We start from the raw sequence: 14848 nt of genomic DNA, 5'->3' as shown, positions 1-14848 counted from the left end.
TATATTTTTTTAATGTCTGTTTGGGTATCCTTTTATTTTTGGTAACCTAAGGATTTTTACAAACCCATTTGGCTGAGCACATTCTATCTCGTGAATAAGTGTTTATCAGATTTGCAGCATTTGATGAATGATGGCATTATTTTGTGCCCTTGTGAGTGTCTTTGTCTAGGATGACTGTTTTAAGGCATTTTAAGCTCATTTGGGGATAGTACAATTAATCACAATAAATTGATATGCATTACCTAAAGGGTTACCAGAATACCTAAGAATAGAGTTTTAGGTAAAGTGGCCTGTTGTTCGATCTGAATTCTTTTTCTTCTTATTTTCCCAGGAGGTTCCTGGGGCCTGGCCCCCAACACTATGAAGAACCCTTGCTGAGGCCATGAGGGGTTACCATGGCGACCGCGGTAGCCATCCCCGCCCAGCCCGCTTTGCCGACCAGCAGCATATGGACGTGGGCCCAGCTGCCAGGGCCCCGTACCTGCTGGGCTCCGGGGAGGCCTTCTCCACCGAGCCCCGCTTCTGTGCCCCGAGAGCTGGCCTGGGACACCTTTCTCCTGAAGGGCCCCTGAGCCTGAGTGAGGGGCCATCAGTAGGTCCTGAGGGAGGGCCAGGGGGGGCCGGGGTTGGGGGGGGTAGCAGCACCTTCCCCAGGATGTACCCCGGCCAGGGCCCCTTCGACACCTGTGAAGACTGTGTGGGCCACCCTCAGGGCAAGGGTGCCCCCCGCCTGCCTTCTACTCTCCTGGACCAGTTTGAAAAGCAGTTGCCAGTTCAACAAGATGGCTTCCACACGCTCCCATACCAGCGAGGTCCAGCAGGGGCCGGGCCCGGGCCAGGGCCAGCGTCCGGCACTGCCCCGGAGGCCCGCAGCGAGAGCCCCAGTCGCATCCGGCACCTGGTTCACTCTGTGCAGAAGCTCTTTGCCAAGTCCCACTCTTTGGAGGCCCCAGGGAAGCGGGACTATAATGGGCCCAAGGCTGAGGGAAGAGGTGGCTCTGGAGGAGACAGCTACCCCGGCCTGGGCTCTGGAGGCCCCCACACCTCCCACCACCACCATCACCACCACCACCACCACCACCACCAGTCCAGGCACGGCAAGAGGAGCAAGAGCAAGGACCGCAAGGGGGACGGGCGGCACCAGTCCAAGGCCGCTGGCTGGTGGAGCTCCGATGACAACCTGGACAGCGATAGCGGCTTCCTGGCGGGTGGGCGGCCCGCTGGGGAGCCTGGTGGGCCCTTCTGCCTGGAGGCTCCAGACGGGTCCTACCGGGACTTGAGCTTCAAGGGGCGCTCGGGCGGGTCGGAAGGCCGCTGTCTTGCCTGCACTGGTATGTCCATGTCACTGGATGGACAGTCGGTCAAGCGAAGTGCCTGGCATACCATGATGGTCAGCCAGGGCCGGGATGGATACCCAGGGGCCGGGCCAGGCAAGGGGCTCCTGGGTCCGGAGGCCAAGGCCAAAGCCAGGACTTATCACTATCTGCAGGTGAGGCTTTGGTGGGGGGTGGGCACGGGGTCCTCAACCTTCACTGGTCTGTCATCCAGGGAGCTATCAGAAGGGTTGGGTGGGAGTCAGTTGTCCCTGTGGTGGAGGCCTGGAGACAGGGAGGTTCCGCCCTGCCTCACTGTGTCACCTTGAGCCCCTTTTGGGATCTCGCTTTCCCCATTTGTACAACGAGGGAGCCCTTCTATTCTGACATTGTGTGTCAGTGCCAGGAAGACTTCCCTTCGACCTGCTGTTTGGACAAGCTGTGCCGGCCTCTGTCTCCTGAGCTCGGAGGCAGAATGAGGTTGAGGGTAGGCAGTGGACAGGACAGTGTGGCACTCTCTGGCTGCAGCTTCCCTTGAGATTGGAGGTCAGCCGTTGGAAAGCAGCTCTCCTGCCCCTAGGCCTTCTCCAGACCTCTTTTCTGCTTAGATCTGGGTGGTCCAGATACTGTTTGAGTAGGAAGGTCAGTTATTTCCAGAATGTGCCTCTGCTGGAGTATGTCATGCTGGGGTGCCTGCAAGTAGGATGCCATGAGGCCAAGGAAGAGCCCTGGGAGCCTGTCCTGTGGGTTTGCCTGGGCTGGGGACACACTGAAGTCCAAGCCCCAGATTCAACACCAGGGCAGGGCTTCTTGGGAGTGGATGGCACAGGTGATAGCTGGCCTGCTGTCCCCAGCCTGTCTCCCCACTTGTACGGTTTCTGCAGGTGAAGCCAGGAGCTCTGACCCCTTCTGCTTATGGTGTCCTTATCCATCCCACACTGTCCCCTCTCCATCTCCTTATTGAGGTGGGGTCAGGGCTCTTTTCACCATCAACCTTCCTCTTCTCTGCCTCAGGCCCCTCTCCTATCCCCCCTGGCTTGCTTTAAGTTTTATTTATTTAAGTAATCTCTGCTCCCAACATGGGGCTCAAACTCACGACTCTAAGATCAAGAGTCACACGCTCTTCTGACTGAGTGCACCAGGCGCCCCCCTGGCTTGCTTTCTTGAGGCCTCCCATAGGTTTAGGAGGAAAAGTCAATACAAGTTCTGGAAAGTCCAGCAGACTTGGAGTTATGCCCCAAACCCACATGCCACACATTTAGTCCACAGCCATTCACTCAGTGAGCATTTCCTGGGGGCCGTGGATGCAAAGATGACGACACAGATGTGGCTTGTGAAGAGCTCACGGGGTCGGTGGGATAGACAAGGAAGCGGGTAGCATAGAGCAGTGAGGCTGTGACAGGAGAGAGCCCCGGGCGCCATGCGAGCACAGAGGAGGCATCTCTCCCACCGGGGGTGGTGGCGGCTGGGGGCTGCTCAGTGCAGCTTCGGGGAAGGAGGACTCCTGAGGTGAATCCCAGTGGAGCTGGAGCTGGAGTTGGTCGAGCGCAGAAGTGGATTAAGGGTCTTCCAGGAAGAGACTACGGCATGTTCAGAGGTACAGAGAATTGACCTTGCATGTGTGTTTTGGGTGTCCCCAGCCTTAGGGCTCTCCTGGGTGGAGAACTTACGAGAGAGCTCAAGAGAAAAAATAGGACCACGTGGAAGCAGGAAGGGCCACGTGGAAGCAGCCAGTAGGGAAGGTGGGAGACTTCTAGGATTCAGGACTTTTGGGTGGCCGCCTCCCCGGGTAGAGAGGTTTTCTAAGCTGGGAATTGAAGGGTCCAGCAGAGAGGGCCAAGGAGGGGACACCACCCCTCCTTCTCCCCCATCTGAGCCCTGGCTGTCCCTGGAGCCTCACTGCCACACCGCTGCTCCCTGCTGCTTCTCCAGGGCTGTCCTGACCTCTCTGGGGGCTTCCTTCTTAGCATGCACCTCACAGTGTCCTGCAGAGGAACGAGGAGCCGCAGTGGCTGTGCAGTGGGAGCCCCGCAGTGTGGCAGAGAGCGCCCTGGCTGTCCCATCTGCTGGCCTGCCTCTCTGCAGAGCACAGGGAAGGGATCCCTCAGGGCTTGGGGGTCCAAGGCATCTTAGGATTGCAAAGTCAGAGCCCCTGTGTGGGAGAACTAACAGACTGCAAGGGGCCATGCCCCAAAGTGGGGGAAGCTGGCCCCATCGGACTAGGTGTTTTTGTTGGATCCTTAACCCTTTGGTTGAGACCCTGTTTCTCCCACTGCGCCAGCTCTCCCTCAACCCTCTCCTGAACCCCTCTTTCTACTGGAACCCTTGTTCCTTTATGGAGTCCCGTCTCCTCCCTGTGTTCCCATCTTCAGAGTAAGCCTCTCCTCACTGAGCCCTGCCCCTCCCCGTGGGTTCCTTCCATCTTGGGACCCCATTCCATCCCTGGGTCAGTGTTCTCATTTTGATTTCTGTCCTGTCACCTAGCCTCACCCCCCGAGTCTCTGTCTTTCCCTGAACTCTATGTTCTCCCTGAATCTTGACGCCTCTCAAAGTCTCCATCCTCACCCCGTTCAGCCTGTTCCTTGCAACAGGTGTTTGAAATCTTCCCCACCTGCCCCAGCGCTCTCGCCCATGCCTCTGCTTATACCTCGTTCTTCCTAGTGTAGGCCAACCATCACAGGCTCCCTCGCCTTCCCGTCAGCCCACCTACAGACTCATCTAGATCCCCAGCCACCCCCATCCCCATTCTTGGCTCAGAGAGAAAGCTAAGACCACTCATCCCAGGCTAATCCTTCCAGCAGGGCTTGAGCCCATCTCCCCAGGCTTCCCTCTGTCTCTGAACTGTCCCCCTCCCTCCCTCCCCACATTGAAAGACTATCTTTATCTTTATCTTTACTGGCTCTTCTCTTATCCTGGAAGTATGCCCAGGTCTCTCATCCTAAAAAAATCCTTCCTTCTCTCCTTACCCCCTGCCATCTCCTGTCTTCCCTTCATACCCAGGTTCTTAGAGCACAGAGTCTACGTCTGTACTTTCTTTCATTCTCGCCTTTACTACAGTCTGACATCCACATCCCCTGTCCTTTAAAGTGTTCCGTCAGTGGTCACCAGTGGTCTCATGAGAGGTCTCCTTGAAAGGCCCCTTTCAATGCTTATAATAATAATAGCTAACATTTATTGAGGACTTACTATGTGCTGGGCACACTATGTTGGCTTATTTATCCCTCCCCCCAACGCTGGGACGTCAGCATAATTGTCATTACCAATTCACAGACGAGGAAACTGAGAGAGTAATCAGTTTTTGCTTAAGATCGCCTAGCAAGTGATGGGGCAGAAATTTAAACATGGCTCTAACTCCTGAGCCCGAATCACTAACCTCTGAATGCACTGTGGCATTTGACATTATCAACTCCTTTTATTCTGGAAATGTCTCCTGTTTCCATGACATGGCATTCTCCTGACTTCCCTCCTACCCCTCTGCCCACTCCTTCTCAGGTGACTTCATAGGCTTTTCTTCCTTTCTTTGCAGTCCCCCTTTTAAATGTCACTGAATCCCTCCCCAGCTCTCTTTCTTTCCCCTGGGCTGTTTCATTCACCCCTGTGGATTCGCTGCCGCCCATGACTCCCACGTGTCTGCCTCCAGTCCAGATCTCTCCGCTGAACTCCAGAACCGAACACCCAACCACCCGCTTAGCATTTCACTGCCGAACTTAAGATGCTTAACCCTAACCTATCACCTCTCCCCCAGACCTGTTTCTCTGGGATTCTGTGGCTCAGGGAGCGACAGCACCATCCCCCAGGTCCTCAGCCGGCAGCCTCCCAGTCATCTGCGGCTCCTCCCCGCCCCTTCGCCCCCTCGCCCCCTACGTCTAATCAGACTCACTGATGCTCCTTAACACCTCATTTCCATCTCCTCGTCCCCCTCATTGTCATGGTCTTAATTTAGGCTCATCATCTCTTGCCTGGCTAACAGTATCAGCCTCCTAATTGGTCTCCCTCCTGCCCCTCCATCCCCTGCCCTGCTCCCGGCCCTACACAGTGCATCCCCCCCTTTGGACTGTCAGAGCACTCTTTCTGAAACAAACGTGATGGCACTTGCCTGCTTGGAGCCCTCTGTGGCTCTTCAGAGAGGGAAGGAGGGAAGAGTTGGAGGATTTGGGGTGTCAGGAGGTTAAGAGGAGGAAGGAGAAGGGAGAAGGAGGGGTGAAAGGTGATACGTCACTGCTGGGGTGGGTCAACACAGGTCACTTTGGCCTCGGAGCTTCGTCCTCCTGGTGTATGACCTCGATCAAGTAGTAAGAGGTGCATGAAGAGTGATGAGGCATCTCCTGGAGGGGAGGGGACCGCCGGAAACCTGACCTCTGGCTCTGCTACTGCATGTCCCTGAGCGAGGGGGCTTCAGCTAGCAGAGCGCCTCCCACTGGCAGTGGGGACAGAGGGTCCTGGCTGCTCCATGCAGTAAGTAGGGCCGTGTCGGAGAGACAGAAGCCCCTGTCCCCGCAGGTGCCGCAAGATGACTGGGGGGGTTACCCCGCTGGGGGCAAGGACGGGGAGATCCCCTGCCGCAGGATGCGGAGCGGCAGCTACATCAAAGCCATGGGGGATGAGGAGAGCGGAGACTCAGACGGCAGCCCCAAGACATCTCCCAAAGCGGTGGCCCGGCGCTTCACCTCCCGCCGCTCCTCCAGCGTGGACCAGGCCCGGATCAAGTACGGACAGGGAGGGCCAGGGGTTGGGGTGGGAAGCTGGTACTGGGTCCCTGCGGATGTGTGTGGAGTGTGTACCAGGGGGGTTCCTTGCTTAGGGTTCATCTGGGGAGTCTCGCCCTGCCCCACATGAAGAGGGGTCCCTGGTGATCGCTGCAATCCGAGTGGCTCTTTGGGAGAGTCCCTTTACCCAGGAGTCTCGTGGGAGGATCCCTGGCTGGGGTGGGGGTGGGGGGTTCTGAGGGATACAACCTGCTCAGGGGCCCCTTTCTAGCAGACGCCTGTTCTGAATATGGAATGTTGTCCTTTCCCAGTTGTTGTGTCCCTCCCCGGATCCATCCCCGGAGCTCCATCCCTGGCTACAGCCGTTCCCTCACCACCGGACAGGTAGGGACAGTCCAGCATGCCTCAAGTCCCATACTCAGCCTGTGCCTTAAAATCAGAGGTCCAGCCCACGGAGAGAGCACAGGTCTGGTTCTGGGGGAGCTGGGAAGCCTGCCTTGGGATTCCTGGAGCTGACTCAGACTGGGGGTCTCAGTCACATCCTTCAAAACCACCAGGGGTCCTCAAAGTGATGAGTTTGTAGGGGCGACATCAGGTCTCTGAGGTTCCCCAGCTGTGTCCCGGCCTGATTAGTCTCAGCTCGCCCCGTGTGAAGGGCAGGCATGGTGGTACAGACCGGAGATAGGCAGAGCTGCTGTCGGAGAGATGCCTGCGCTTGACTTCTTCTCCCCCACCCCCGCCCCCCTGGGACTGTTAGTGAGACCCAGCAGAGCCTCTTGTCTTCTCACCTTTAAAATGACAGTAGTAGTGATATTTATCTCAGGGCTTTTGTGAGAGTTCAGTGAGAAAATGTATGGAAACACAGGGTACCTGGCCCCAGATTGGTACTTTATAAATGTGAGTTCCACCCCTAAGTGTAGACTTCGCCCTCAACTAAGCTGAGGCGTGCATGATTACATGCGTGGCACCGATAGCAATTCCAGCTCAGCTACTTACCAGCTGAGTGACCTGGGGCAAGTTATTTGACTCTTTTGAGCCCCACTTTCTCTATTTAAAAATAGGCATCATAATAGTGTTCTTGGCCCATAGCCAGCACTCAGGAAAGGTTAGCTATTTTTACTGTCTGCTGGGGAAAAAGGAATGCAAAAAAGCAAAGCAAAGTGTCCAGATTGGCTCCCATTGTTTGCTGCCGCAGCCTTTGTTACATTTCCTGAATCAGGGAATCTGATTGGCACAGCTGTCTTTTCACATCAGACTAGCCTGTGTTGCGAAAGCCAGCGGTTAATACTCAGTCCTCGTTTTACTTGACCCATCAGCAACATCTAACGCCGACGATGACTCTCTCCTTCTTGAAGCACCATACTCAGTTGGCTTTGAAGGCACCATAACTTTTAGGTTCTCCTGGATTCTCTCTCTGGCTGTTTATGCTTAGTCTTGCCACCGGTGCCTCTCCAACTCTCCAGGATCTGAACACTGGATTTTTCCAGGACTTAGTTCCTGGACTCCTCTCGACACTCACTCCTTAGGTGAGGTCATTCAGGCTCATGGCTTTGAATATTACTGAGGGCCCGATGACTTCCAAATGTGCATCTCCAGCCCCAATCCTCCCATAATTGCCAGGCATGTGCGTCTAACGGTGTATCGAAATCTCACTTGGGTATTTAGTAGACATTTCAAACGTAAGGTTTCCACAGTGGAACTGCTAGTATGCGTATCCTCTTCTCTTTCCCCTACAAAATATCCTGCTCCATCCACTGTCTTCTCCATTCCAGACAATGGCAACTTTATCCTTCTAGGGGCTTGGGTCCAAAAGCCTGAAGTCAGTCTTGACCCCTTTCTCTGTCTCACATCCCCCGATCCGGTCCTTCAGCAAATCCTGTTGGTCCCACCTTCCAAGCATATCCAGGATCCCAGCACTTCTCACCACCTCCACTGCCACCACTCCAGTCTACGTCACCATGGCTTTTGTCCGGGCTCTTCCCCTGCCCCCTAAGTGGCCTCCTGCACGTGCCTTCCAATTCATTCTCTCTCAGCACAACCCAGAGCAATCATTTCAAAATAGAATTGCATTCACTCAAAACCCTCGCCTTACACAGAGGACTTTACTATGACTTCTAAGGCCCTGCATGATGTGGCCCTTGCTACCTGAGTTCCTCTCCTAACGCTGTTCCCTCCCCTCACCCATTCCAGCCACACTGGTCCCCTTGCCACTCCTCTGACCCCACAGGTGTGCTCCAGCTTATTGTCTCCTTCTGTTTTAGGTATGTCTTTTATAAATAGTTCAAGGAATTTATCTTACATCTATTCTGACAATTGCTTGAGGGTTTAGTACATTTATATTTATTGTGATGACTGATATGCCTGGATGTATTTTCTTGTTTTATTTTGTGTCTTTATTTCTCCCGCCTTTTGGGCAATGCTTTTCTACTCCTTTGCTACCTTCTCTTGGATTAGTTTTCTTCATTTTTCTTTATTATTCAACAGAGATAGAGACAGCCAGCGAGAGAGGGAACACAAGCAGGGGGAGTGGGAGAGGAAGAAGCAGGCTCATAGCAGAAGAGCCTGATGTGGCGCTCGATCCCATAACACCAGGATCACGCCCTGAGCCGAAAGCAGACGCTTAACCACTGTGCCACCCAGGCGCCCCAGTTTTCTTCATTTTTCTTACTACCAAATCCCACACTGGCTTGGCAGTTCTATATTCTGTTTTCATCCTTGTGGTCACTCTTGTAATTTTCATGTGCGTACCTGACTTAGCAAAGTCCAAATCTGATGATTTCTTCTAAGGACACTTTTGTTTTGACCACCTCTTCCCTTCTTACCTGTACATGTTGCCTGATATTTTAGTTCCATCTTCTTTTAGCCTCTCCAAATTAATTTTATTATTGTTGCTACATTTTATGGTTTTAGTACGTGATTATGTAGACTCACATTGGTACCTCCCCCCGTACCTTCTTATATTTCATTCCTTCCTTTTAAATATCCTTGAGTAATTTTTTTTTCAGTCAATGTCTGTTAGTAGCAAACTTTGCCTTTAGCAAAAAAATGGAGTCTACCCTCATTATTTAACATAAATCTGCTTATTTTAGAATCTTAGGTCAACATTTCTTTTCTCTCAGCCTTTTGAAGATATTCTTTTGTCATCTGTCTTCTGTTGCTGTTGGGAAGTCTGCAATCAATCTGATTGTCTTTGTGGACGGTTTTCATTTCTTTCTGATTGCTGTTGAGATCTTGTCTTTGATTTTGGTGTTCTGCAGTTTCACTCTGATGTGTGTGTGTGCTCCTTGAATCTAAAGATGAATGCTCTTCATCAAATCTGGAAAATTCTCTCATGGTTACTGTTTGCTGGCACATCTTTTTTTCACTCTTTTACTTTCAACCTACTTGTGCTTTTTCAAAAAATCCAATCTAACAATTTCTGCCTTTTGAGCGAGGCTTTCTTGTTCATTCACATTTAATATGGTTATTGATATGGTTGGCGTATCCTGTCGTTGTTTTTCCTCTGTTCTTTCTTTACTGTCTTCTTTTGTATCAAATAAATGTTTTAGGGTACCACTTTAATTTCTTTGTTATTAATTCCTTTTTACTATGTATTTGAGTTATTAGAGTTGTTCTAGGAATTATAATGTGTATCATAACTAATTAAAACCTAATTAATTCTGGTAAAATATAGAAGCACTGCTCCAGCATATCTCTTTTTTTCCCCTCCCCTCTTTGTGCTATTATTGTCATGTACATTTTCTGTGTATATGTTATAAATCTAACCATTATTACAAAGTAATGATGATGTTATAATAATAGTTTTGTAAAATTTTGTGCCTTTTAAAGAAGTTGAGAGAAAAAGTGAGAAGGGTGTATCTATAGCATCTTTTATATTTGTCATTTCTGGTCTCCTTTCTCTCTTCCTATGGATTTGAGTTACCGTTAAGTGTCACTTCCTTTTAGCCTGAAGAACTTCCATTAATGTTTCTTGTAAGATAGGTCTGTAACGAATTCTTCAGTCTATATGTATTTGGGAATGTCTTTAATTTTACTTCTTTGTTGAAGAATAGTTTTGCTGGATATAGAATTCCTGGTTGACAGTTTTTTCTTTCAGCATTTTGAATATTCCATTCCACTGCCTTTGATGCTCTGATGAAAAGCCAGTTGTTAATCATATTATTGTTTTCTTGTGCGTGATGAATTGTTTTTCCCTTGCTGCTATTAAGATTTTCTCTTTGTGGCCTTCAACACGTTGACTGTGATGTGTCTGGCTATGGATCTCTTTGTATTTAACCTACTTTGAATTTATTGAGCTTCTTTAATCTGTAGATTAATGTTTTTCCTCACATTGGGAAAGTTTTGAGCTGTTATTTCTTCAGGTATCTTTTTCTTTCCTTTTCTCTCTTCTTTTAGGATTCCCATTACACGTATACTGCTTTGTGTGTTATTATCCCATAGCTCTCTAAGGTTCTATTTGTTTTTATTCTTTTTCTCTCTCCATTTTTCAGATTGGATAATGTATACTGATCAACTTTACTGATCATTTCTAATGCTGAGCCCTTCTAGTGAATTTTTCACTTCATTTCTTGTACTTTTCAGTTCCAGAATTTCCATTTAACTCTTTAAAAAAATTCTGGTTTTTTGTTGTGATTTTTTTATTCATGAAGTCATTGCTGTGCTTTCTTTTAAATCTTTAAACATTACCTTTAGTTTCTTTTAATATATTTGTAACAGCTGCGTTGCAGTTTTTGTCTGATAAATCAAACATTTGGGGATATTGACATTTTCTTGCTTATTTGCATGTCTCATAATTTTTTTGTTGTATACTGAACATTTTAAGTGGTATATTGTAGCAACTCTGGATTCTTACCTTACCTTTTTAAAAATTTTTAAAATTTACAGTCTAGTTAGTTAACATACAGTGCCATATTGGTTTCAGGAGTAGAACTCAGTGATTCATCACTTACATACAATACCTAGTGCTCATCACAAGTGCCCTCCTTAATACCCATCACCCATCTAGCCCATCCCCCACCTCCCTCCCTCCATCAACCCTCAGTTTTTTCTCTATTGTTAAGAGTCTTATGGTTTGTTTCCCTCTCTCTTTCTCTCTCTCTTCCCCCCCTTTTCCCCCTTCCCATATGTTCATCTGTTTAGTGTCTTAAATTACACATATTACACAAATCATAGGGTATTTGTCTTTCTCTGAGTTATTTCACTTAGCATAATAACCTCTAGCTCCATCCACATCGTTGCAAATGGCAAGACTTCATTCTTTTTGATGGCTAAGTAGTATTCCATTGTGTGTGTGTGTGTATACCACATCTTCTTTATCCATTTTTGTCAGTCAGTGGACATTTGGGCTCTCTCCATTGTTTGGCTATTGTTGATAATGCTGCTATAAACACCAGGGTGCATGTACCCCTTCGAATCTGTCTTTTTTTATCCTTTGGGCAAATCCCTAGTAGTGCAGTTGCTGGGTCATAGGGTAGCTCTATTTTTAACTTTTTGAGGAACCTCCACACTGTTCTCCAGAGTGGCTGCTCCAGTTTGCATTCCCACCAACAGCGTAAGAGGGTTTCCCTTTCTCCACATCCTTGCCAACACCTATTGTTTCTTGTGTAGTTAATTTTAGCCATTCTGACAGGTGTGAGGTGGTATCTCATCACGGTTTTGGTTTGTATTTCCCTGCTGATGAGTGATTTGGGCATCTTTTCATCTGTCTGTTGGCCATCTGGATGTCTTCTTTGGAAAAGCGTCTATTCGTGTCTTCTGCCCATTTCTTAACTGGATTATTTGTTTTTTGGGTGTTGAGTTTGACGAGTTCTTTACAGATTTTGGATACTAACCCTTTATCATATATATCATCTGCAAATATCTTCTCCCATTCTGTAGGCTGCCTTTTAGTTTTGTTGATTGTTTCCTTTGCTGTACAGAGAGGATTTTTATCTTGATGAGGTCCCAATTGTTCATTTTTGCTTTTGTTTCCCTTGCCTCTGGCGACATGTCTGGTAAGAAGTTGCTATGGCCTGGTGCCTGGGTGGCTCAGTCACTTAAGCATCTGCCTTCAGCTCAGGTCATGATCCTGGGGTGCTGGGATGGAGCCCCAAGTTGCAGGGAGCCTGCTTCTCCCTCTCCCTCTACCTGCTGCTCCCCCTGCTTGTGCTCTCTCTCTCTGTCAAATAAATAAATAAATAGATCTTAAGAAAAAAAAAAGTTGCTATGGCCGAGGCCAAAGAGGTTGCTGCCTGTGTTCTCCTCTAGGATTTTGATGGTTTCCTGTCTCAAATTTAGGTCTTTCATCTGTTTTGAATTTATTTCTGTGTATGGTGTAAGAAAGTGGTCCAGTTTTATTCTTCTGCATGTTGCTGTCCAGTTTTCCCAACACTATTTATTAAAGAGACTGTCTTTTTTCCATTGGATAGTATTTCCTGCTTTGTCAAAGATTAGTTGACCATAGAGTTGTGGGTTCTTACTTTACCTCTTGAAGATTATTATTGCTTTGTTTATGTGTTTGTTGATCCCTGGACTAAATCTGTAAAATCTGTCTTCCCTGTTAAATGTGTATTCATGAATTTTTTTTTCTTTCTTGTTTTTATTTTTAAGCCTGGTTTCCGAGGGGGTTTGTCCTTGTGTCTGTATAGCTTAGTGTTCAGCCAGAGATTGTGCCCAATAACCTTGAGCCAGAAAGGCTTCTCTCTGCTTATGGTTCTGTGTGTGGACTAGGGAGTACAAACTTCAGGCTGCTTTTCAGCCTACCCTGGATTTTACTTTTTTGCCAGGCTCTCCCTTATGTTACTGCCCCACATGTGCATAGGCTCCATTGGCCAGAGAGGTGTGGGCAGCTCGAGGCCTCTTTGTCTCTGTTGTGCATGCGGTCACCTCTAGTTAACCCGGGATATGTGGAGAGCTTATCAGACCTTCCCTGGCTATCTCATCTCCTGGAACTCCTCTGTCAAATCCCTGCCTAGTCTTTCAGTCCATTGCTTGCCCCAAACAGCGCTGAAATCTCAGCTTAGCAGTGCTGCTGGCTATTCCTCTATTCCTGTTCTCCCTCCAGCTCCCCCCAGCCGCCCCCACCCCCATTCTTGATACTATACGACAATGTTCCAAATTAAGTGAGCCCCTTTTGGCAGTGGCAACGAAGCAGCTGGTTTTCACAGCCTGCCTCACCCTGGTTGAACTATTGCAAGTGATAGAGCTGGGAACTTGAGTCATGGGAGCAGCCCCAGGCAAGGACACCATGGACTCATGCTGTTCAGTAATTTTCATGTATACGTTTCTTTGTTGTATGCCTTTGATTGATTTTTCAGAGTGATGAAGTGGTTGTCTTTGACAGTTCTGTCTAGCTTTATAGCCGTCTTGCCTGACACTCTGTCATGCTTGAAGCCAGGAGTCTGGAAAATTCTCCATCAGTCTAATTAACTCTCCAAATATTGCCGCTTCTATATTCTATCTAGTGTCTCACCTGGAGCTCCTATTAGTTGTATGTGGGACCTTCTTATTCTTTCCTCCATGCATCTTAACCTCTCGTTCATATTTTCCATCTCTTTGCCTCTCTCTGCTGGGTGACTTCCTGAGATGTATCATCTCATTTACCAATTTTCTCTTCCGTTGTGTGTCATCTACTATTTAACTCATTAATTGTGCTTTTAATTTGACTTTTTTTCAGTTCTAGAAATCTGGTTTGGTTCCTTTTAAATCTTTCTAGTGTTCTTTTCAAAGTTTATATTCTCTCCTTATGTTTTCAGTTTTATCTTTTAAGTTTTAGAAGTTTTAAACATGGTTTATTTTATTTTCTTAAAATATTTTATGTATTTATTCATGAGAGACAGAGAGAGAAAGGGAGGCAGAGGCAGAGGGAGAAGCAGGCTCTCTGTGGAGCTGGGGCCCCGATGTGGGACTCAATCCCAGGACCCTGGGATCATGACTTGAGCTGAAGGCAGAAGCTTAACTGACTGAGCCACCCAGGTGCCCCAGAAGTTTTAAACGTAGTTTAAAAGTTAATCTGTTTTAGCTAAGGTAACACTAGCTGCTCTAACAGGTAAAGCTTGCATCCTCGGTGGCTTAACTTAATAAAAGCTTAGCTTTTGTTTATATCACAGTTTGCATGGGTTATCTCTTGCTACACAGCCTATTATCCTCAAACGTAGTGTCTTAAAGCAACAAATCCTTATTATCTCACCATTTCTGTGGGTCAGCAATCTGAGTGCAGCTTGGGTGGGTGCCTTCTGGATCAGGTGACTCACACGGCTTCAGTCAAGGTGTTGGCCAGGGCTGTAGTCGTCTCAAGGCTTGATTGGAGGAATATCTGCTTCCTCACTCACTCGCATGGCTGTTGGCAGGCCTCAGATCCACACTGGCTATTGGCCAGAGTCATCAGTTTTTTGACACGTGGGACTCACCATAGGGCTACTCATACCATAGTAGCTTGCTTCTCCCAGAGCAAAGACCCTGAGAGAAAGAGAGTGTCCAAGATGGAAGCCATAGGCTTTTTGTAATCTCATCTCAGCAGTGACATTCCACGTTCTATTCCTTACGATAAGTCTAGTCCATACTCAAGGTGAGGGGCCTACACAAGGGTGTTAAAGCCAGGAGGTGGATATCATCAGGGGCTACGTCAGGTCTAGTGTACCACATGGTCTGGTGTGAACTCATTTTCAGTGGAACTTTGTGAGAATCCTGAAGAGCCTGGGTTAGGAGTGGGTCCCTCAGAAAATATTTTGCAGTTGCTTCTGTTAGACTATTCTTGGTTTGGGACCATTTTCTGTTAATTTTTAACTTGCAAGGAGGTGTCTGGGCCGTGCAGGCCCACAGGCCCACAGAATCCTGTGTCTATGGGAAGAC

At 48.5% G+C, this 14848-nt stretch overlaps 1 protein-coding gene across 1 annotated transcript in view; it reads left to right on the top strand.

Annotated features, from left to right (window-relative positions):
* The first annotated feature begins 382 nt into the window (after positions 1 to 382).
* DLGAP3 (DLG associated protein 3) overlaps positions 383 to 14848 on the top strand; it is a 38855-nt gene continuing 24389 nt past the window's right edge. The window contains exons 1-3 of the mRNA XM_040619230.1: positions 383 to 1489; positions 5814 to 6019; positions 6331 to 6403. Of these exons, the coding sequence (XP_040475164.1) occupies positions 383 to 1489; positions 5814 to 6019; positions 6331 to 6403 (1386 nt within the window). The remainder of the gene's footprint in view (positions 1490 to 5813; positions 6020 to 6330; positions 6404 to 14848) is intronic.

Source organism: Ursus maritimus, unplaced genomic scaffold (genome assembly GCF_017311325.1).
Source record: "Ursus maritimus isolate PB19 unplaced genomic scaffold, ASM1731132v1 scaffold_32, whole genome shotgun sequence".
Taxonomy (NCBI): domain Eukaryota; kingdom Metazoa; phylum Chordata; class Mammalia; order Carnivora; family Ursidae; genus Ursus; species Ursus maritimus.
This window is presented reverse-complemented; position numbering and strand designations above follow the sequence as displayed.